The sequence below is a fragment of the Ornithorhynchus anatinus genome, chromosome 2 (assembly GCF_004115215.2).
Source record: "Ornithorhynchus anatinus isolate Pmale09 chromosome 2, mOrnAna1.pri.v4, whole genome shotgun sequence".
Classification (NCBI taxonomy): Eukaryota; Metazoa; Chordata; class Mammalia; order Monotremata; family Ornithorhynchidae; genus Ornithorhynchus; species Ornithorhynchus anatinus.
The window spans coordinates 37,863,356-37,885,649 of NC_041729.1; the positions used below are offsets into that span (position 1 = coordinate 37,863,356).

Consider the following 22,294-nt stretch of genomic DNA (forward strand, 5'->3'; position numbering starts at 1 on the left):
TGATCCCTTCAATCATCCCCCCCTTCCCAGCTCCATAGCACATATGTATACATGTGTAATTTATTATATTAATGTCTGTCTTCCTCTCTAGACTGTAAGCTCACTGTGGACAGGGAATGTATCTGTTATATTGTTGTACTCTACCCTTCCAAGCACTTAGTACAGTGCTCTTCACACTAAGAAGCAAAACAGCATAGTGGATAGAGCATGTGGGAGTCAGAATGCCATGGCTTCTAATCCCGGCTCTGTCACTTGTCTTCTGTTTGACCCACGGCAAGTTGCTTCACTTCTCAGGACCTCAGTTACCTCATCTGTAAAATGAGGATTGAGAACGTGAGGTCCACATGGGACAGGGACTGTGTCCAACCCGATTTGTTTGTATCCACCCCAATGTTTAGTACAGTGCCTGGCACATAGTAAGCAGTTAAATACCGTAATTATTTTTATTACAACAAAATTAGTGGACAAGTTCTCTGCCCATAAGAAGCTTACAGTCTAAAATCTGCCCTTTCCTCTCCATCCAAACTGCTACCATAACTGATCCAACCACTAATCATATTCCATGATTACTACATTAGCCTCCTCACTGATCTCCCTGCCTTCTGTCTCTCCCCACTCCAGGCCACATTCCACTCTGCTACCCAAATCACTTTTCTACAAAAACGTTCAGGCCACATCTTTCCACTCAAGAACCTCCAGGGGTTGCCCATACACCTCTGCATAAAACAGAAACTCCTTACCATCGATTTTAAGGCACTCAATCAGCTCCCTCCCTCCTCCCTTACTTCGGTGATGTGCTACTACATCCCAGCCCACACACATCACTGCTCTAACATCAACCTACTCACTGAACTTCGATCTTGTCTATCTCGACACGGGCCCCTTGCCCATGACCTCCCTCTGGCCTGGAACGCCCACCCACATCACATCGAATGGACCACTGCTCTCCCTACCTTCACAGCTGTCCTATAATCACATCTCCTCCAAAAAGCCTTCCCTAACTCATTTTCCCTATTCATCCTTCCCTCTGCTCTTTTAGGAGGGCTTTGAAGTTGGGGAAGGCTGAGGTTTGAAGCTCTAGGCCTTGGGGACATGAGCAAGGAATGGGAGGTGGGAAAGATAAGAGCACAGTACAGATTGGTGGGCTTGGGAGAAGCAAAGAGTGGGCACAGGGAAGAGAACTGACACTTGATCTGAGGGGGGTGGTGAGGACAACATCAAGAATGTGCAAGTCTGCCCCTGCGCCGCCCCCTTCCCCGACCTGAGACTCTGCCAGGAATAGGCTGCTTCCCAGCCCAACTATTTTTCCTGTTAGTCCCCCACCCACATATGTTCCCGTTTTTCCTGTATTTTTCCCTCCCTAGACTCCCCAGCCCAGTGTAAAGCTAGCTGTGTTTCCCTCCTTTCCCTGGCCCTGGGTAGGTCCATGTTTTCCCCCAAATCTCAAGTTTTCTTAGGTTTCAGTTTTACTAACTGGGTTACTTTAAAACAAAAAATGTTTGTAAAGGTTCTCGCAATCTTCAGATTAAAAAAAGGATACTGTAGAAAAATGAAGTACTCTAATACCACCAACTGGAGCAATGCAGTATTTAGAATCAACCTGAGCTCTTAGGTGAATGAAGTACACTACAAAGTGAAAACGGTCAAGGGTTGGAATGGAAATCCCAGCACCACTAGTCTGACAACCTCCCTCATTACACGGCAGATGTTTGTAGTGGTTAGCATAATAATAATAATAATTTTGGTATTTGTTAAGCGCTTACTATTTGCAGAACACTGTTCTAAGCGCTGGGGGAGACAGGAGAATCAGGTTGTCCCACATGGGGCTCACAGTCAATCCCCATTTTACAGTTGAGGTAACTGAGGCACAGAGAAGTGAAGTGACTTGCCCACAGTCACACAGCTGACAAGTGGCAGAGCCAGGATTCAAACCCATGACCTCTGACTCCGAAGCCCGTGCTCTTTCCACTGAGCCAAGCTGCTTCTGGAAGGAACAGCATCAACTTTATTTTTCCCAAATAAATAATAAGGATAATAACATCCCATATATGATTTAGAGGCAAAAGAGGCACTGTAAGGCCTCTATGTCAGCAATATGCACCACAAGAATTGTTGGTTTTTGTTTTTTTAAAAAAGGAATTTCAATAGACTACTCTTGAAACTATTCTTTTCCTCAAGATATTTGAGTCCTTAAAATTTATTTTTATACTCTGGAGGAGAAATAATCCATTTGGGGAAACCGGATCATAAAACTGATTAATAACATTGAATAGCCTCAGTAGAAAAAGTACTGCTTTAGCACTGCAGCTGGATACACTAACTGGTTTGATTGTTATGTAAATTAGTCTCTATATTCCATCCATTTATCTCGGATGGTCCATTCATCAGTGTAGTTTTCTTTGAAAGAAAGACTGACCCGACTATCCATCTTTAAATGTCCTCAATTCCCAACTGATTCTTTCCATTCTACTTCTATTTATGCAGTGTCTCTCTGTATAGCACTTAAGAACTTTACTCACTAAAGACAGTGAAAAAAATTTGGGGGTGGCAAAAGGGTTACAGGAGATGGAATTCAGTAATAAATGTGTGAAGCTGATGCGAGAAGAGGAGGGAGAATACAGTACTATTGATCCTTTTCCCACTAATTCTTTTTTACATATTCAGTTAGTGCCAAATAGTTATCAGAGTTTGTTTCTGTATGCACAGATTGCCATTTAGACCACTACTTTCTATAGTTTTCATGGATATCAATCAAATTTATTGAGCACTTCCTATGTTACACAGCTCTGTACTAAGCGCTTGGGAGAGTACAATATAACAGAGTTGGTATACATGGTCTCTGCTCTTAAGGAGCTTATAGTCTAGAGGACAAGCTGTAGTCAAGACTTCCTTAAATGCCGATTCATACCCATTAGTTGCCTGGGAAAATCAGTTTTGAGTCTCAAAAACAAAAACAAGTGAAACCATCATGAACATCTTGCAATCTTCTTACACTTCTTATAAGTGGATTTGAACATCGCTGCCATTTCCAGATCAAAAAACCTAAACTCCACTCAGGTGTGACATTTAAAAAAAAAAATGTACGCTGCAGAACAGCAGGAAGCAAGCACAGGGAAATGGAAGTAAAGTAGGGGAAACCAGGGAGCAGGAGAAGGCAAGTGAAACAGTAGTAGTTGGAACTTGTGGCCCAATCTGTAAGCTCGTCCTCTAGACTGTAAACTCATCCTCTAGACTGTAACCTCATCTGCTAGACTGTAAAGCTCATCCATTAAATTGTAAGCTCATCCTTTCCACTGTCAGGTCATCCTCTAGTCTGTAAACTCATCCTTTAGACTATAAGCTCTTTATGGGCAGGAAAGGGGTCTGTTTATTATTATATTATATAATATTAATTATATATTTTTATAATATTTTTTTATATTATAATATTTAATTATATATTATTATTATATTGTACTCTCCCAGTGTTCAGTACCATGCTCTGGACACAGTAAGGGCTCAATAAATATGACTGAATGAATGAATCCGTGGTCCAGATTTCTCCCTTGCTCTGGCTCTTGGAGGCTCTGCCTGGGGAATTCCAGTCAGCAGGGATGGCAACAGCTGAAACTGTTGTAGTTTCACTCCTCTTCTGCTACAGCTGCTCTGCTCCACACCCAAGACTTGTGGCATGGGCCTCGGAGTCAGAGTGTCATGGGTTCTAATCGTGGCTCCACCACTTGGCTGTGTGACCTTAGGGAAATCACCTAACTTCTCTGTTCTTCTTACCTCATCTGTAAAATGGGGATTGAGACTATGAGTCCAATGTGGGACAGGGACTTTGTCCAACCCCATTGGCTTGTATCCACCCCAGCGCTTAGAACAGTGCCTGGCACATAATAAGCATTTAACAAATACCATTATTATTATTATGTGTAGTGATCATTTAATTCCCTTAGGGCTAAACTCTCTTCAATCCTGCTCCTTCAGGTGGCAGGGGTGCTACAGGGTACAAGTGGGTTACTGTAAACTTCTTAAGGGCAGGGATTGTGTCTGAGAGTACAATCTATTGTATTGCATTAGCCCAAGCACTTAATTCAGTGCTCTGCATACAGTAAGCACTTAATAAATACCACTTATTGATTGGTTAGGTTGGGCATTTGACCAATCAATCGATAAATTCACTGACCTCTGTGCTTCCTATCTCTTCCCTCTCCAGTCCAGTCTGACACTCAAATTATTTTTCTGTATTTCTGTATTTCTATATTTCCCCACTTCTTCAACACCTTCAATGGTTGTCCAGCAATCTCTGCATCAAACGAACACCCGACCAAAGGCTTTAAGGCACTTGATCAGTTTTCCCAGCCCCACCTTCCCGCACTGATCTCTTACTCTAACACAGCCTGCACCCTTCACTCATCTAACACCAACCTTCTCGCTGTATCTCAATCTTGTCTATCCAACCCCGTGCCCCATCCACTCTCTGGCCTGGAACTCCCTCTCCCTTTGTAGCAGAGAAGAAGCATGGCCTAAGTGAAAAGAGCACGCGCCTGGGAGTCAGAGGACCTGGATTCTAATCCTGACATTGTCAACTGTTTGCTGTGTGACCTTCCTGTCTGGGCAGTTAATAATAATGATGATCATGATAATAATGATGATGATGGTATTTGTCAAGTGATGATGATGACGATGATGATGGTATTTGTTAAGTGCCAAGCACTTATATGTGCCAAGCACTGTTCTAAGTGCTGGGGTAGATACAAGCTAATAGGTTGGACACAGTCCCTGTCCCACATGGGGCTCACAGTCTTAATCCCCATTTTATAGGTGAGATAACTGTGGCATAGAGAAATTAAGTGACTTGCCCAAGGTCAGAGAGCAGACAAGTGGTGGAGCCGGGATTGCAACTCCATCCCTTCTGACTCCCTGGCCCGTACTCTATGCACAAGACCACGATGCATGTTGTCAGAAGAACATCCTCAATTTCTGTCACATTCTATCTAAAACCAAGAAGGAAAACATACTTCATGGCAGTGCTAACAATATAAAAGTATACATCAATATAAAACCTCACAGGATATAAACAGCTTAAAAAAACACTGCTTACTAGATGTGACAGTCTGAGGAAAGACTGCGATGTTTTGATTATCAAAGAGAATGAATACTGACAAGAAAATTTGAAAATTGGAAGACAGTGAGATTTCAGATCTCTGTTAGATGCTTATTGATTATTATCTATGACTTTTAGCTCTCATCAGGAATGTTAACTATAGAGCCATGTAGATACTGTATTTTGCACCTGAACTTGGCCTATGGAATACCCACAAAAAAAGGGCTACTTACTTGATCCATCCTATAACTTAGTCAATCATATTTATTGAGCGATTACTTTGTGCAAAGCACTGTACTAAGTACTTGGGAGAGCACAGTATAGCAATATAACAGACACATTCCCTGATCACAATGAGCTTACAGTCTAGGGGAGCAGGTGCTCTTGGCTTGGGCTGGGTAAAGTATGGCTATGCAGGTCTCTGGAACAGGGCAGTTATAGCAGCCACCTATGTAGTGGGAGAGGGAACAGGTTGTGGAGGGGAATACATAACTGAAGAGGCAGTGTTATCTAGTGGATAGAGCATGGGCCTGGGAGTCAGAAGGAGCTGGGTTCGAATCCTGCTCCTCCACTTAATAATAATGACAGCATTTGTTAAGCGCTTACTATGTTTCAAGCACTGTTCTAAGCGCTGGGGTAGATACAAGCTAACCAGGTTGGACACAGTCCGTGTCCCACATGGGGCTCACATTATTAATCCCCATTTTACAGATGAGGTAACTTAGGCACAGAGAAGTGAAGTGCTCAAGGTCAAACAACAAATTGCGCAACTGGGATCAGAACCCAGGTCCTTCTGACACCCAGGCCCAAGTTCTATTCCCTTGGCCATGCTGCTCTCTGCTGTGTAACCTTGGGCAAGTCACTTCTCTTCTCTGTGCCTCAGTTATCTCATCTGTAAAATGGGGAATAAGACTGTGAGCCCCATGAGGGAAAGGGACTGTGCCCAACCTGAATAGCTTGTCTCTACCCCAGCACTTAGTACAGTGCTTGGCACACGGTAAGCACTTAAATACCATAATAATAATTATTACAAGCTTATATCTACCCCAGCGCTTAGTACAGTGCCTGATATGTAGTAAGTGCTTAACAAAAAACATTTAAAAAAAATCCTGCCCTGGCAGCCTATCAAATCAGTCAATCAATAGCATTTACTTTGCACAGAGAACTTACCTAAACAACTGGATGGCTAAAATAGAGTAACTCAGCATAATCCCTGTCCGCAAGGAGTGCATAATCTTCCTCTGGGACCAAAATAATACAGAGCAGGTCAGTGCAGGAGAAGGGGGGAGAAAGGGAGGAGGGGGAGAGAGAGAGTGAGAGAGTTCAAGCAGCCTCAAGATAACCATAGCACAAGCACAGCATAGACTAAATCTGGGTATCCGGGCACTAGCAACAGCTTCCAGGGCAGAGTAAATGCAGCTGAGGAATGTATCCACGCTCAACTAGTTCCTTGGAGGTCAGGTCAGACACACTGCAGTTACATTGGTCTCTAGTTATCAATCAATGAATGGTATTTATTGAACACTTACTATGTGAAAAGCATTGTACTAAGTGCTTGGGAGAGTACAGTACAGCAGAATTAGCAGGCACGTTCTCCGTCCTCAACAAGTTTATATCAGATCATTACATGATTTAGAAGACCTGGATTCTATATTCAACTGTCATTGTATTATTTTGGACCCTGGGTTAGCCACTAACTTCTCTGCCTTTGGTTTAATAATGAGTAACAGATATACTGTGAAGAAAAACTAGTCTGAAAAAAACTAAATGCTCTACAGGCTATAAAGTACAATACGGGTACAGTAATATGGATTACCCTAATTATCTGTGCTATAAAAACCCCATAACTACATACTACTCTAAAATCAATTTTCATAAACTTTATTCCACAACCCCATAATTTACAGACTTGCTTGCAAAACAAAAGAAGTGTGGCTTCATCTGATGGGGAAAAATACAGAAGTTGGCAAAATTTGTTAAGAAATCTGTATGCCTTTAACGAGTATCTTCTTTGTGGGAAAGGATGACAGAGAGGTTAAGTAATCAGTTCAGGATTACTCAGGGAGTTAAAGTCATACCAAGAGTCCAGAAAAGGAAGGCAGGGTGGAACATCACAGGGCTTCTGAGGGTCCTCTTGCTTTGATTCAAGGATCCCTGTTTTCTTGTCAGAACTCACCCCTCCAAGCACACAGGCCTAGGAGTCAGAGGACCTGGGTTTAAATTACAGCTCCACCACTTGTCTGCCATGTGACCTCAGGCAAGTCACTTAACTTCTCTGTGACTCAGTTACCTCACCTGTAAAATGGGGATTAAGACTGTGAGCCCCATATGGGACACATGTGTCCAACCTGCTTAGCTTGTATCTACCCCAGCGCTTAGCAAAGTACCTGGTGCATAGTAAGCGCATAACAAATACCATAAAACAAAACACTGTTGGGCACAAAGGAAAGGAAGCATGTAAAATAAAAGGTTCTGTGAAATGAAATCAATTGCCCTTGATGGAAATCATTTAGGAAGGATGGATGGACTGATTTTTTTAAATTGTCTTACAACAGTCTCTGACCTTAGAGGCCCAGGTTTGATATTGGAAAAAAGAAACACACTGTGGGAAGCTCAGGACATGGTGAAATTTCATCCCCTAAAGGTTTGGGTACTTCTTAAAGAAAGACCCACCAAAACAAACTTGGAAATTACATTGAAACAGAACTATCAGACCCACAGTCTTTCAAAATGTTTCAAGGGAATGAAGGCTAACAAGAGTCGCATCACATCCTGCCAAGATCTTGAAAGAAATCATTTTGGCTGGCTAATTATTCTATTTGCCAATCTGTACATATCAATCTAATACTAAACCTAAGCTGATTTTTTTTCTTCTGGCTACCATGTTTCCAAGCTTCAAAGATAGAGAACATCCGAAGACCCTTACTTTAAAGATATTTTTAGAGACACTCCTGCTACATGACAGATATGCCTTTTGGTTTACTACTATGGGCCAATCAGCACATGGCTGGAATAAACCACTCCAATCATCTACTTAACTCTCAAAACATTAACGATAACAATAATAATAATAAAAATAGTATCTGATAAGCACTTATACATGCCAAATACTGAACTAAGTGCTGGGGTAAATGATAGATTACCAAGCCAGACACAGTCCCTATTCCACATGGGGCTCACAATTTAAGTAGAAAGGAGAACAAGTACTGAAACCCCATTTTACATATAAGGAAACTGAGGCACAGAGCAGTGACTTGCCCAAGGTCACAGAGCAAGCAAGTTCAGAGTCAGGATTAGAACCCAAGTCCTCTGACTTCCAGGTCTGTGCTCTTTCCTATAGGCCACACCATTTCTCAGTGACATTTTCCCCAAAAACCATAAAGAACTGAACGGCCTATAAGACTAGCTCTTCTTGGTCAGTAGGGAAACAAGCCCAGAAAGGCAGAGGAAATGACTGAGGGTGTCACCCCCAACCAGTGGTAGAGTTGGAAATAGGAGCACATTCTAAATTTAGATCAGTCAACCAATTATGTTGTACTGCTCTCTCCCAAGCGCTTAATACAGTACTCTGTACACAAAGTGTTCAAATCGAATGACTCTGATTGATTGACTCTGTTCTAACCAACAGGCCACATGCATGCCTCATTCCTCAGTTTTAAGGTGTTGTTTTAAGGTGTTGGTCCTCCAAAAGCCTGAGAAACAAGACCTATTCATTAAAGCCCCTTCAAATTGAATGGGTCAGTAATATTTATTATTTGCCTGCTTCCCCTTATTCTTAACTGTTCATGGAATGATTTAAATGAATTTTGCACCTGGCACCTTACAGTTTACCTCTGACAGAAGACCAGCAGACAAATGGACTCAGTGAGGCAAATGGCTATTTAACAGACCCCCGTCCCCCTTCCCTTACCATCAGAGTCCAGGCCCAGGTGCAGAGCCAGAACCACCTGGATAATCATTCAACCAATGGTATTTACTGAGCATTTACTGTATGCAGAATACTGTACTAAGCGGTTGGAGAAGTACAATCAGTTTACGGCACCAAGAAGAATGGAGAAGGATCGTGGTGGCTATAGCACGTGCCTAGGAGTCAGAAGGACCAGGGTTCTAATCCTATCTCCACCACTTCTCTGCTATGTGACCTTGTGCAAGTCACAATTTCCCTCTACCTCAATTACCTCACCTTTAAAATGGGGATTAAGACTGGGAGTCCCATGTGGGACATGTGTTGTATCTAACCTGATTAGCTTGTAATTTAACAATCATAAAAAAATAAAATAAGTAAATGCCAGGGCTCATTTTAGAATTCAGTTCTACTCATTATCAATCATATTTAATGAGTGCTTACTCTGTGCAGATCACCACACTATGCACTTGGGAGAGCACAATATAACAGAGTTGGTACACACTCCAGCCCTCAAGTAGCCCACCATCTAGTAACTTAAGATGGATCTGGACCATTCCCCTACATCTACTCCAGTCTGGTCCACTTTTCCTTTTCCTTGACAAACTAAGGTCGCTTCAGGTCTCCCTCCAGAGAACTACTACAAGACAGAACGGATCTGCCTTGTTATCTAGATTGCAAGCTCAGTGTGGGCAGGGAATGTGTCTGTATATTGTTATACTGTACTCTCCCAAGAGCTCAGTACCATGCTTGGCATACAAGAAGCCCTCAATAAACAAGACTTACTGATTGACTGTCCCCTCAGACACAACCCTGCACCCGGGGCAAACCTAAAACCAAACTGGCCTCTGACGGTAGGAAGGCACTCACCCACTGCAAAGTGACATTCACCTCACTGAATTCTCTTCCATGTTGGACTGTCAGCTGTGATCTCGTGTTTAAAGATGTCTTCTGAAATGTGAGCTTAATGTTAACAGGAAGTAAATAGAAAGAGGTTGACAGTTGTCATCTTAGCCCCTTCATGAGAAAAGAAAAAAAAAAAGACAGACTATCTTTTCTACTCTTCATTACCCTTCCTGCTGCTTCCACCTCCACTCTCTCTTTTCCCTGGCTTCTGGAAGGTCAGTAGTGGGGGTGGGGAGGAAAAACTAGTGATGGAGAGAACAAGAAGATGTCTGAAGGGCTCTCCGGTATGGCCCTGCCTCCCGGGAACAGCTTCAACTACCACAGTTCTCCAGCTATCACCAAATCCTTCTATTCCACAACAGACCAATGAAGGAGGACATCTGAGAGGAAAATCAGACTATCTGGAGTAGTATTAGGCCAGTTGTTATCGGGAGTAGGAGGGTGGGGAAGACAGAAAAAGTAATGGGAACAGGAAGAGAGGGGAAAAGACTGATAGAATGACCTCTCTCAAAACACCCAATTTTGAAAAGCACGATGCATTAATGCCTGCTATAAATTGATCATTAAATAATGGGATTTGACAAAAATTCTCGATAGTCATAAAACCTTTTTTTGGAATTACACAGCCTGTAAAAATATGGCCAAAATTGTTTTACTCTAGTCATATTATAATGCCCAGTTAAGTTTAAGTGCCTTCTGTTTAGCCACATTATCTGGTCTTTTCACACTCTGACCAAAAGTTGCCTCAATGATTTTAAAACAAGAATGTATCAGATTTCTTTTTTTTAGAATTTTGGTAAATCAGTAAAAACAGAGAAAGGGACAAGATATTTAATATACCAGGTCTGCTAAACTGCAGTGGGGTGCGTTCTGCAGACTCCCACACTAAGGAAGATTGGTGATATGGTGTTCACTATATCTGACCCTGCCCACATACCTGTGTACATAACTGCTAGAAAAGCAGCATGGCCTAGTGGAGAGAACATGGACCTGGGAGTCAGAAGGATCTGGGTTCTAATCATGCCTCTGCCATCTGTCTGCTGTGTGATCCTGGGCAAGTCACTTCACTTCTCTGTGCTTCAGTTACCTCTCCTGTAAAATGGGGTTTAAGACTGTGAGCACCATATGGGACACGGACTGTGTCCAACCTGATTCCTTCATAACTATGCCAGCGCTTAGAACAGTGTGTGGCATATAATAAGTGACTTACAAATGTCGTTAAAAAAAAACCAAAACTGCTGCTTCTGACAATGCATCACACTATCCAGACAGATTCACATTATCAGAAGAACATTCCCTAACTCTACCTTTGTGTTCTTACCAGATGTGGAACAAAGCACAAATTCTGCTGAACTGAGTGCATTGGAAAATAGTCTGCCCTTCCCTTAGTATAGAAGTCTGCACATAGTAAGCGCTCCATAAACACGATTGATACTGAAAAAAAATCACACTGAGTTTTTTTTTTATTTGATTGATCCTTATGAAAATCTGAAGAACACCACACACCCCCATTTTCACCCAGTGATCCCTCAGGAATCACAAGCTCCTCTGCAAATCCCTTCAATTGGTCAGGTTATCAGAACCCAAGTCATAAAGGAATCAGTGCTAACCCGACCACCTTCAGCAATCATCCCAAGAACAAGACTGCTTGGGGGGGGAAGCTTTTGGCAGGGCAGGGAAGTGAAGTCGAGCAAAAGAAAAATAGGTGATTAGATGAAGATAGTCTGAAGAAACAAGACTTGAAGAGCTACAGAAGGGGGAAAAACAAGATCTGCAATGGGCAGGGAGGAATAACTGAGACAAAGAACACTGACACAAGAGAGATGCTTAGTTCACCCAGAAGTGATGAGGAGAGCTCTCAGATCCTTGTGGACACACAGGAAAGATTACAGTTACCCCAAGCAGGGAGAGAGGTAGAGAACGTGGAAAAGGATGAAGGGCAGAGAGGACAGAGAACTTGAAACCATCTGGTTAACCCACGTGGAGTAAGTGTGGAACCAGAAAGACAGAGAATGGAGAAAAGAGAGGATGGAGAAAGTCAGGAGGAGAAGAGAAGAAATACTAAAATCTGCAAAAAGTTCACAGGTTATGACACAGGCTTTATGAAATTAGTGATGACTGTAAATACCCATCCAATTAGCATGAAAACCAGGCAAGTAAGGCTCAAGTGCTCTGTGACGCCCTCAGAACACAAAATTTTAGCCATCATTTCTGCACTCAGGGAAATATTTGTGGCAGCAATCGTATTTATTGAGCGCTTACTGTGTGCAGAGCACTGTACTAAGCGCTTGGGAGAGTACAATATAAAAACAGAACTGACACATTCCCTGCCCACAACAGCTTAAAGTCTACAGGAAAAAGTAACAACCTAATCAAATTATTTGTCAATTATCCACCTTGTACCTGTAGGTCATTGTTTGGCTTCACTGACATTCTGGAAACAATTCTTTATAGGGAGAAAGTATGCAAATTATCTGTTTAATAATAGAGTTGTAACCCCAGAAGATGAAACTAAAAATAACTCCCTGTGGTCTGAGACTCCTCCTCTATTGAGGCCCAGGGTCTGTGGAGCGTCACCAGCCCCTGCCACCAGGTCAAAATACAGAGAGACAACTTACTGAGAATTGGCCAACAGGCCACAGTACGGTTGACTGTTTTCAGGAAATAAAAGTGAAAGCACTTGTTATAGTTCATACTGGCGTCATCATGTTAATGAAGCATTGATTTCATTCTAATTGTCATTAACTGGGAAAATGTACTCTCCAACAATATTCTCTGTATACCAAATAATAATCATCTGTATATCTTACAGTACATAATTTTGCATGTACCTAAGATATTTAAAAAGCAGTGCACAAAATAAGGTAACTACTAGACTTCACTGCAGATTTAGCAACCACCAACCCTATTCTCAACCAATACAGTAAGGCAACAGGATTGTTTGAATGAAGTCTACAGAACAACATTACTGATCAGATTCTTTCTGTGGGTGAGAAAATGAAAAACTTGCAAAGAAGGCTTCCACTGGTAAAATGGCAGTTTTCACAGGCTAGAATATGCTTCTTTTTTTTTTTTTTAAGAGATTGGACGATGTAATTTCACCCAAAGGTTGCGTAATAGCATTAGAAACAAATGTACAATGTGAGCTAGATTTTAATCATTCGTTACCAAGGAGTGCAATATGCTTAAAGTCAGAGTGGCATGACTGACACATGCCACAATGTCATGACAGAGGAAGCTCCTAATAGGGCAGAAAGAGTGGCAACCTATCTTCTGCCAGCTCCAAAACAAACCCCTCGGCTAGTAATATGTCACCTCTTTATCCCCCAGGTTAGCCAGAGGGTAAACAGTGCTGAAAGTTACCAGTGAAGTGCCTCCACTTCACTCACTGGCCAGAATGGCTTGGTGGACCATCCTCCATGAAACATTCCAGGGATTGCTAATCTCCGCTCTGGGAAGTGTTCCTTTCCTAGAGCCATGGGAAATGTCTCTACCAATGCTTCTTAACAAGAGTCTGAAATGATAGTGTTATTCTGACGTCACAGGCACTGAAGTCTTAGGACACAAGGAAACTGAGTAAAGCAGTTCATATCTTATGGGGAATTTGCAGAATTTGATTAGAATGCTAAAAGATAGCAGGAGGCCAGCTTTGAGACAAGTACATTATAAAAATGTGATATAAAAATGTATCGCTCTATGGAGTAGAGACTAACTACTTAAAAATTTGCAACATTGCTTAACCAATTTTTTTTTTCAGAACTACAATCCAGTTTGTGGTTTTTCAGCTCTGGTGTGAAACATGACTGCTCTCCAGTTGGAAGTGAACCAGAAAGAACTATTTATTAAAAGAAACCCCTGTGCTAAGTTTCATCCTTCTAACCCAAATTTTCATACTGTAACAGCATACCCAATTATTTCACTCTAAATATCCTTGAATAATAGTGATTAAGTTTTTTGGTTTTTTTTCTTCAAAAGATTTACTCTTTGTAATTTAGAAGCAGGGATCAGAAACTGGCAATTTTTTAATGACAAATTGCTAAAGAATATTTACACTTTGTGGATATAATCGCTAATTTTTTATCAGAGTATCTACCCACAAATTCAGATCTATAACCCTTTGATTCATTCACAACATCTCCCAGAAGATAAGAGCAAGCACAGTGGTAGAGCATCTATCAAAATGAACAATCAATCGAATTTACTGAGCACTGACTGTGTGCAAAGCTCTAAGTGCTTGGGAGAGTACAATATAAAAATTTAACAGATACATTACCTGTCCACAACAAGCTTACAGTCTAGAGGGGGAGACAGACATTTAATATAAATAAGTTACAGACGTGTATGTAAGTGCAGTGGGGCTGGGAGGGGGACAAGAATAAAGGGAACAAGTCAGGGCGACCAAAACAGAGTGGGAGGTGAGGAAAAGTGGGGCTTAATCAGGGGAGGCCTCTTGGAGGAGATGTGCCTTCAATAAAGCTTTGAAGCAAGGGAGAGTTAATTGTCTGTCAGACATGAGGAGGGACAGCATTCCAGACCAGAGGCAGGACATGGGCGCGAGGTCAGTGGAGAGATAGGCGAGATCGAGGTTCAGTGAGAAGGTTAGCATTAGAGGAGCGAAGTGCGCGGGTTGGGTTGTAGGAGGAGAGTAGCGACTAACTGTGATATAAAGAGTACAGTAATTAAAAAGTGAAAGCTAATGACTCATATTTAAAAACGTTTTAAAATCATGCCTCCAGTATTTGAGAGGTTAACTCAATTTTCAAATAAATTACCAAAAGGGTGAATAAAAGCACTGGTTAAAAATTTAGGATACAGCCTCCACACAATTCCCATCTCTGACAGGCAACAGCACCAATTTTAGGGAAAGAAAAAAAATCAAAGCAATGTGCAGTAATTTGTTTCCATCACCACCCAAAAAGCACGATTTTTCTGCTGCAGTGCATATGAGAACCCCCCGCCAAAATTATCAAAAGCTGGAAATCATAATAAAATAATAGCAAAAGTCTATTTTAAGCCAAGATAGGCTGAGCACATTTTTTGCACTACAGTCTGTCCAGGTATGACAGCAAGCAAAATCACTAGAGAAACCCCACACACTGAATAATGTCAAATGTTGATGACAGCAAATCATTAATAGGTGGGTAAAAAAATAGAAACTACAATGAAAACTCATTCTTCCTATCAATGATTAACTTCCCTTTTCACAGACAAGAATTAACTCACAAGCCCACAACTTCCCTGCTCTATCCTTGGAAAATTTTCGGCCTATTTTCAGTGTGTGACAGGTTCCCAAATCTGGCCTACCTTTAAACATTACTGTGGCTTATTTTGAATATGCTGTTTCTAGGGTCTTAGTTTTACATCCTTTTAATATAAAAGCAAATAGAATTGCTGATCAAACAGCATCACTGGCTTTGGCCTGTCACAAGCAAACAATTCTCCTGTGTGATGATAGGCATGAGCATACACTTAATGCTTTCCCTCCTGGGTGCCTGTTCTGTTCTTGTAAATTTACTTCACTGTCTAGGAAGTTATTGCTCAGAATTGTTACTTAAAATGAATGCAAGTACACTAGCAAGTGGATAAAAGTACTTTATGGACTTCTAACTCTAAGTGGTCATTCATTTAGCTCTGCAACTAAAACCATGCTCCTTCAACAAATGCATTACTGATGACTGGAAGCCCTTTGCGGCAATGACCTCCTCTCAAAAATGTGTGTACAGTACAGTTATGACATAACAGTGCATCTGAAATGTGCACTGGGTGACCTCAGGAAACCTGTGTACAGCCATTTCTGAGTTGTAGGAAACAAAGTGAGAATCTCATTTTTAAAAAGCATTCAAGATTCAGAATACCAACTTTAATCATATTTAATAGCTACAAGTTCTGAAAACAGAATTGGTAAAGGAACGGCTTACAGACTCTGAATTATGTAAAACAGCATTAACAGAAACAGGCCTTTAATGGAAATGGTACCAATAGGGGAGTTAATTCGGTTTAAAAAAACGCTTTATCTGCCCAAGAGGTAAATGTTATTCCCAAGTGAGATCATAAGGATACAATTTAATACTTCGCCTTTTCTATGGTATTTGGTAACTCCTATCTAAATTTTTTTCTTCCTCGGAAACTGAAAGTGAAGGTGACAGAAACCAATAATATGCCACTTGGTCAATCAATGCAATATTTATGGCTAAATATGCTGGGGGAAATGATGACTGAAAGGCAGAGCAGTTTACATAAACAAACCTGGGATCTTTAGGACAACCAAACCAGAAAGACCCTGGGTTAGGGGATTGCATCATAAAAGAGATTAGACAACCTAAAGACATCTCCTTAAATTCCCTCTCTTCTCTCTCTCTCTTTCTCCCCCATCCCAATTTGGGAATTATAAGTAAGAGTAAATTACTTCAACAAAATGAAAGTGCCTGCTAGGAAACAGAGTAACCTCAAAAGGCCTTTCTCCTGAGCAAGAGATACTTGAGAAAAGGAAGATGCCCTTTATTCTTCAACTGGAAGAGCGCTAAAATATTTGGATATTTTTCAGTGAATAAAAGAAAAAAACTAATAAAAAAGATGGGAGGAAAAAGTAAACAGAAAACAAGGAATAGTTCTCTTGATATATTCATTGCACCTTTTCTCCATCCAAAGATGGAAAAAAATAACAAAAAAAAGTCAATTTGTTTAGCCACTGTCATCTCTTAAGGGTTTTGGCCTGAAAGACCACCACCTCCCACAACCCCCCTAACCACTCATGATCTGCTGTTTTCTCGTACCTGCCAGAGGGGGTAATAATTGATGTTCCTTAGAAGTGCTTTTCACTGACACTTTGTAAATGTAAGTTAATTAAAGCTAGGGATTTTGTGAAGTTTGGAAGAGGTTATGGCCAGTTCAAAGATAAATAGGCAGGGGCATTTGAGTTCTGCTACTAACTTCTTCCATCTCAAGAGTGGAAAACCCATATACATTCTGGAATGACACAGCTCTCCCTGAAACTCAACTCTTTCCTCCCCAAAGGCAAAGCTCTTCCTGCATTCCCTTGGCCTCGGTTTCATCCTTAGAGGTGGCCCAGTACACTTCCCCGGTCCTGCTCCAGAGCTGATGAGAGGCTTTGGGGAACAAATCCCCTTCTGATGGACTAGGAATTGTTTAACTCAAGGATGACACTTTTCCCCCTGCTCTGCCTGATGCGTTCCAGGATATGAGCCACTGCCCTTTCCTCTCTCATTCAAGAGCAAAACACACTTTACACCCTGGCTATCTGGGTGTGCGACTGTCATGTCCCTCTCACCTTGCCTTTTGCTTTCCATAATGACAGCCAAGGCTGCCTACGAATCCAACGTTTTCAACCATGTGAGTAGAAGATACAAACCTCTTCTTCCCCGCCGTGGGCAAGGCTACAGTTGCCTCATCCTCGTTTCATGGGCACTGAGGTAGGGGAGGAACCTTTACTTTCCTTGGAATAGTGGGAAAGGGGAGAAGGAATAGACATCTGTGATCTTCCATCTATAACCTCCAGCTCCCCCTCAGCATGAGGGTGGGGTGGGTGGAGAGAGGGAGAAAGGGGTTGGAGAGAGAAGGGGTTGGAGAGAGGTGGGGGTTGGAGGGGATTGGAGGGGGGCGAAGGGAGAGGGGAGGTGGGGGGTGGAGAGGGGGATGGAGGGGGTGATGGAGGGAGAGGGGATGGAGAGAGGGGAGATGGAGAGAGGGGAGATGGAGAGAGGGGGGATGGAGGGAGGATGGAGGAAAGGGGGAGGATGGAGGAAAGGGGGAGGATGGAGGAAAGGGGGAGGATGGAGGAAAGGGGGAGGATGGAGGAAAGGGGGAGGATGGAGGAAAGGGGGAGGATGGAGGAAAGGGGGAGGATGGAGGAAAGGGGGAGGATGGAGGAAGGGGGAGGATGGAGGAAGGGGGGAGGATGGAGGAAGGGGGGAGGATGGAGGAAGGGGGAGGATGGAGGAAGGGGGGAGGATGGAGGAAGGGGGAGGATGGAGGAAGGGGGGAGGATGGAGGAAGGGGGGAGGATGGAGGAAGGGGGGAGGATGGAGGAAGGGGGGAGGATGGAGGAAGGGGGGAGGATGGAGGAAGGGGGGAGGATGGAGGAAGGGGGAGGATGGAGGAAGGGGGAGGAAGGGGGAGGCAGGAAGAAGGGAAGGATGGAGGAGAGAGGGAGGGTGGAGGAAGGGGGGATGGAAGGAGGGGGGATGGAAGGAGGGGGGATGGAAGGAGGGGGGATGGAAGGAGGGGGGATGGAAGGAGGGGGGATGGAAAGAGAGGGTGGATAAAGGGGGAGGACGGAGGAAGGGGGGAATGGAGGAAGGGGGGATGGAGGGATAGAGGGAGAGGGAAGGATAGAGGGAGAGGGAAGGATAGAGGGAGAGGGGGGATAGAGGGAGAAGGGACGGAGAAGGGGGTTGGAGGGAGGGAGGGAGGGGGGGATGAAGGTGGGGGGTTGGAGGGGGAGGGTGGGTGGAGGGAGGGGGGATGGGGGGATGGAGGGTGGGGGATGGGGGTGTAGAGGAAGAGGGGGAATGGGGGGATGGGGAGAGGAATGGAAGGAGAATAGATAGATGGAAGGAAGATAGAAGGGGGAGAAAATTTTGGGGGTGGAGGCATGGAGTCCGCCTCGGGGCCTTGCCCCTGGGAGGGCAGAGGGGGCACCCTGCTCTCGCCGGGATGGAAGGGAGGTAGGAAGGGCGGGGGGGGGGGGAGGAAAGGAAGGATGGGATGCGGGAGAGGGGCTGGGGGGGGAGAAAGACGGAGGAGGGGTGGGGTTGCGGGGCGGGGTCCGGGGCACTCACTGTTTGGGAAGCTGCAGGGCGGGCGCGCCCCGCCGCTGGAAGGCCCCGTCCACGAAGACCCCGTTCTTGCCCAGGCAGCGCAGGTAGAAGTGCGGCTCCTGGAAGGTGAGCTGCAGGTGGCGGCGGGAGATGAAGCTGGAGTGGCCCATGTTGAGGTCCACGGAGCCCTGCGACGAGTTGCGGCCGATGGTGACGGCGGGCTGCCGCATGAGGAACTCGAACTCGCGGCCCTCCAGGCGGGCCAGGGCCGGGCCGGGGCTCTGCCGCACCGAGGCCGCCGCCGCCGCCGCCGACACGGGGGCTCCCGGGGGCGCCGCCGGCTGCTGGGGCGGAGGAGGAGGAGGTGGAGGAGGTGGAGGTGGAGGAGGTGCAGGCGGCTGTTGCAATTGCTGCTGCTGCTGCTGCTGCTGCTGTTGCAATTGCTGCTGCTGCTGCAATTGCTGCTGCTGCTGCAATTGCTGCGGAGGAGGAGGAGAGGGGAAAGCGGCGGCCGCGGCGCACAGCACCGGGCTGCAGGGCGCGGAGCGCAGAGCCAGCAGGGCCCGGGCCCCCGTGTCCTCCCCGACTTCGGCCATGTTCGGAGCAGCTCCGATCGGCCTCGGGCGGCGGCGGCGGCGGAGGGAGGGGGCGAAGGGGGCGGGAAGAGCCGGAGCGCGGGGGAGGGGGGCGGGGGGAGCGGCCGCAGGGCGGCCCCAAAAGGCGGCCCGGATCGCGCTTCCATCCGGAGCGGAGCCAACCCCAGGAGCCGGAGCTGCAGGGCGGGCGGAGCTCTGTGCCTCAGTTTCTCCCTCTTTAAAAGGGGGGGGGTGAGACTCTGAGCCCCACCTGGCGTGGCTGGGGAGGCGGAAGTCGTGGGTTCTAATTCCGCCCCTGCCACTTAGCTGGGTGACTTGGGGCCAGTCGCTTAACTGCCCCGGGCCCCAGTTCCATCATCTGTAAAATGGGGGTAAGACTGTGAGCCCCCCCACCTGGCGTGGCTCAATGCAAAAAGACCGGGCTGGGGAGGCAGAAGTCGTGGGTTCTAATTCCGCCCCTGCCACTTAGCAGGGTGATTTTGGCCAGTCAGCTGGTCCTCAGTTCCCTTCTCTGTAAAATGGTGGTAAGACGGTGAGCCCCCACCTGGCGTGGTTCAATGCAAAAAGACCGGGCTAGTGAAGCAGAAGTCGTGGGTTCTAATTCCGCCCCTGCCACTTAGCTGGGTGACTTGGGGCCAGTCACTTAACTGCTCTGGGCCTCAGTTCCATCATCTGTAAAATGGGGCTAAGACTGTGAGCCCCACCTGGCGTGGCTCAATGCAAAAAGACCGGGCTGGGAAGGCAGAAGTCGTGGGTTCTAATTCTGCCCCTGTCAGTTAGCAGGGTGATTTTGGCCAGTCAGCCGGTCCTCAGTTCCCTTCTCTGTAAAATGGGGGTAAGACGGTGAGCCCCCCCCCACCTGGCGTGGCTCAATGCAAAAAGACCGGGCTGGGGAGGCAGAAGTCGTGGGTTCTAATTCCGCCCCTGCCACTTAGCAGGGTGATTTTGGCCAGTCAGCCGGTCCTCAGTTCCCTTCTGTGTAAAATGGGGGTAAGACGGTGAGCGCCACGGGGCGTGGTTCAATGCAAAAAGACCGGGCTAGGGAGGCAGAAGTCGTGGGTTCTAATTCCGCCCCTGCCACTTAGCTGGGTGACTTGGGGCCAGTCGCTTAACTGCTCTGGGCCTCAGTTCCATCATCTGTAAAGTGGGGGTAAGACTGTGAGCCACACGTGGGGTGGCTCAATGGAAAGAGCTCGGGCTGGGGAGGCAGAAGTCGTGGGTTCTAATTCCATCTCTGCCACATAGCTGGGTGGCTTTGGGCCAGTCGCTTAGCTGCTTTGTGCCTCAGTTCCCTTCTCTGTAAAATGGGGATAAGACTGTGAGCCCCACGTGGCGTGGCTCAGAGGAAAGAGCACGGGCTGGGGAGGCAGAAGTCGTGGGTTCCAATTCCGCCCCTGCCACTTTGCTGGGTGACTTTAGGCCAGTCACTTAGCTGGTCTCTGCCTCAGTTCCCTCCTCTGTAAAATGGGGGTAAGACTGTGAGCCCCACGTGGGGTGGCTCAGTGGAAAGAGCACGGGCTGGGGAGGCAGAAGTCGTGGGTTCTAATTCCATCTCTGCCACATAGCTGGGTGGCTTTGGGCCAGTCACTTAGCTGGTTTGTGCCTCAGTTCCCTTCTCTATAAAATGGGGATAAGACTGTGAGCCACACGTGGGGTGGCTCAGAGGAAAGCGCACGGGCTGGGGAGGCAGAAGTCGTGGGTTCCAATTCCGCCCCTGCCACTTTGCTGGGTGACTTTAGGCCAGTCACTTAGCTGGTCTCTGCCTCAGTTCCCTCCTCTGTAAAATGGAAGTAAAACTGTGAGCCCCACGTGGGGCGGCTCAGTGGAAAAAGCAGGGTCTGGGGAGTCAGAAGTCGTGGGTTCTAATTCTGCCTCTGCCACTTAGCTGGGTGACTTTGGGCCAGTCGCTTAGCTGCGCTGTGCCTCAGTTCCCTCCTCTGTAAAAGAGGGGTAAGACTGTGAGCCCCAGGTGGGGTGGCTCAGTGGAAAGAGCCCGGGCTGGGGAGGCAGAGGTCGTGGGTTCTAATTCTGCCTCTGCCACTTGTCAGCTCTGTAACTTTGGGCCAGTCACTTAGCTGATCTGGGCCTCAGTTCCCTCCTCTGTAAAATGGGGGTTAAGACTGTGAGCCCCACGTGGCGTGGCTCAGTTGACAGAGCCCGGTCTGGGGAGTCGGAGGTCGTGGGTTCTAATTCCACCTCTGCCACTTGTCAGCTGGGTGACTTTGGGCCAGTCACTTAACTGCTCTGGGCCTCAGTTCCATCATCTGTAAAATGGGGGGTAAGACTGTGAGCCCCACGTAGTGTGGCTCAGTGTAAAGAGACCAGGCTGGGGAGTCAGAAGTCGTGGGTTCCAGTCCCACCTCTGCCACTTATCAGCTGGATGACTTTGGGCCAGTCACTTAGCTGCTCTGTGCCTCAGTTCCCTCATCTGTAAAATGGGGATTAAGACTGGGAGCCTCATTCATTCAGTCGTATTTATTGAGCGCTTACTGTGTTTAGAGCACCATACTAAGCACTTGGAATGGACAACTGGGCAACAGATAGACACCATCCCTGCCCAACAAGGGGCTCGCAGTCTAAACGGGGGAGACAGCAAAACAGAACAAAATAAAACAAGTAGTCTGGCGTCAATATCATCAAGATAAATAGAATCATAGATATATACACATCATTAACAAAATAGAGTAATAAATAGTATAAACAGTGCTGTGGGGAGGGGAAGGGGGAAGAGCAGAAGGCAGGAAAAGCGGGAATGGGGAGGGGAGGAGGAGCAGAGGGACAGGGGGCTCAGTCTGGGAAGGCCTCCTGGAGGAGGTGAGCTCTCAGTAGAGCTTTGAAGAGGGGAAGAGAGATAGTTTGGCAATGCCATTTCTCGTTCAGCCATCCATTCAATCGTGTTTATTGATCACTTAATAATCATAATAATAATACTGATGGGAATGCTTACTATGTGCCAAAAACTTGTCTTGGCACTGTTCTAAGTGCTGGGGTAGATACAAGGTATTCAGGTTGTCCCACATGG

The 22,294-nt window shown here is 45.7% G+C and overlaps 1 protein-coding gene across 1 annotated transcript in view; it reads right to left on the reverse strand.

Annotated features, from left to right (window-relative positions):
- The window catches only part of FOXK1 (forkhead box K1), a 107,204-nt gene extending 87,913 nt beyond the window's left edge, over window positions 1–19,291 (reverse strand). Inside the window, exons 1-2 of the mRNA XM_029049501.2 lie at window positions 19,160–19,291; window positions 18,698–19,081 (exon numbers count right to left, since the gene is read on the reverse strand). Coding sequence (XP_028905334.1) covers window positions 18,698–19,081; window positions 19,160–19,272 — 497 coding nt within the window. The 5' untranslated portion in view covers window positions 19,273–19,291. The remainder of the gene's footprint in view (window positions 1–18,697; window positions 19,082–19,159) is intronic.
- Window positions 19,292–22,294: the final 3,003 nt, after the last annotated feature.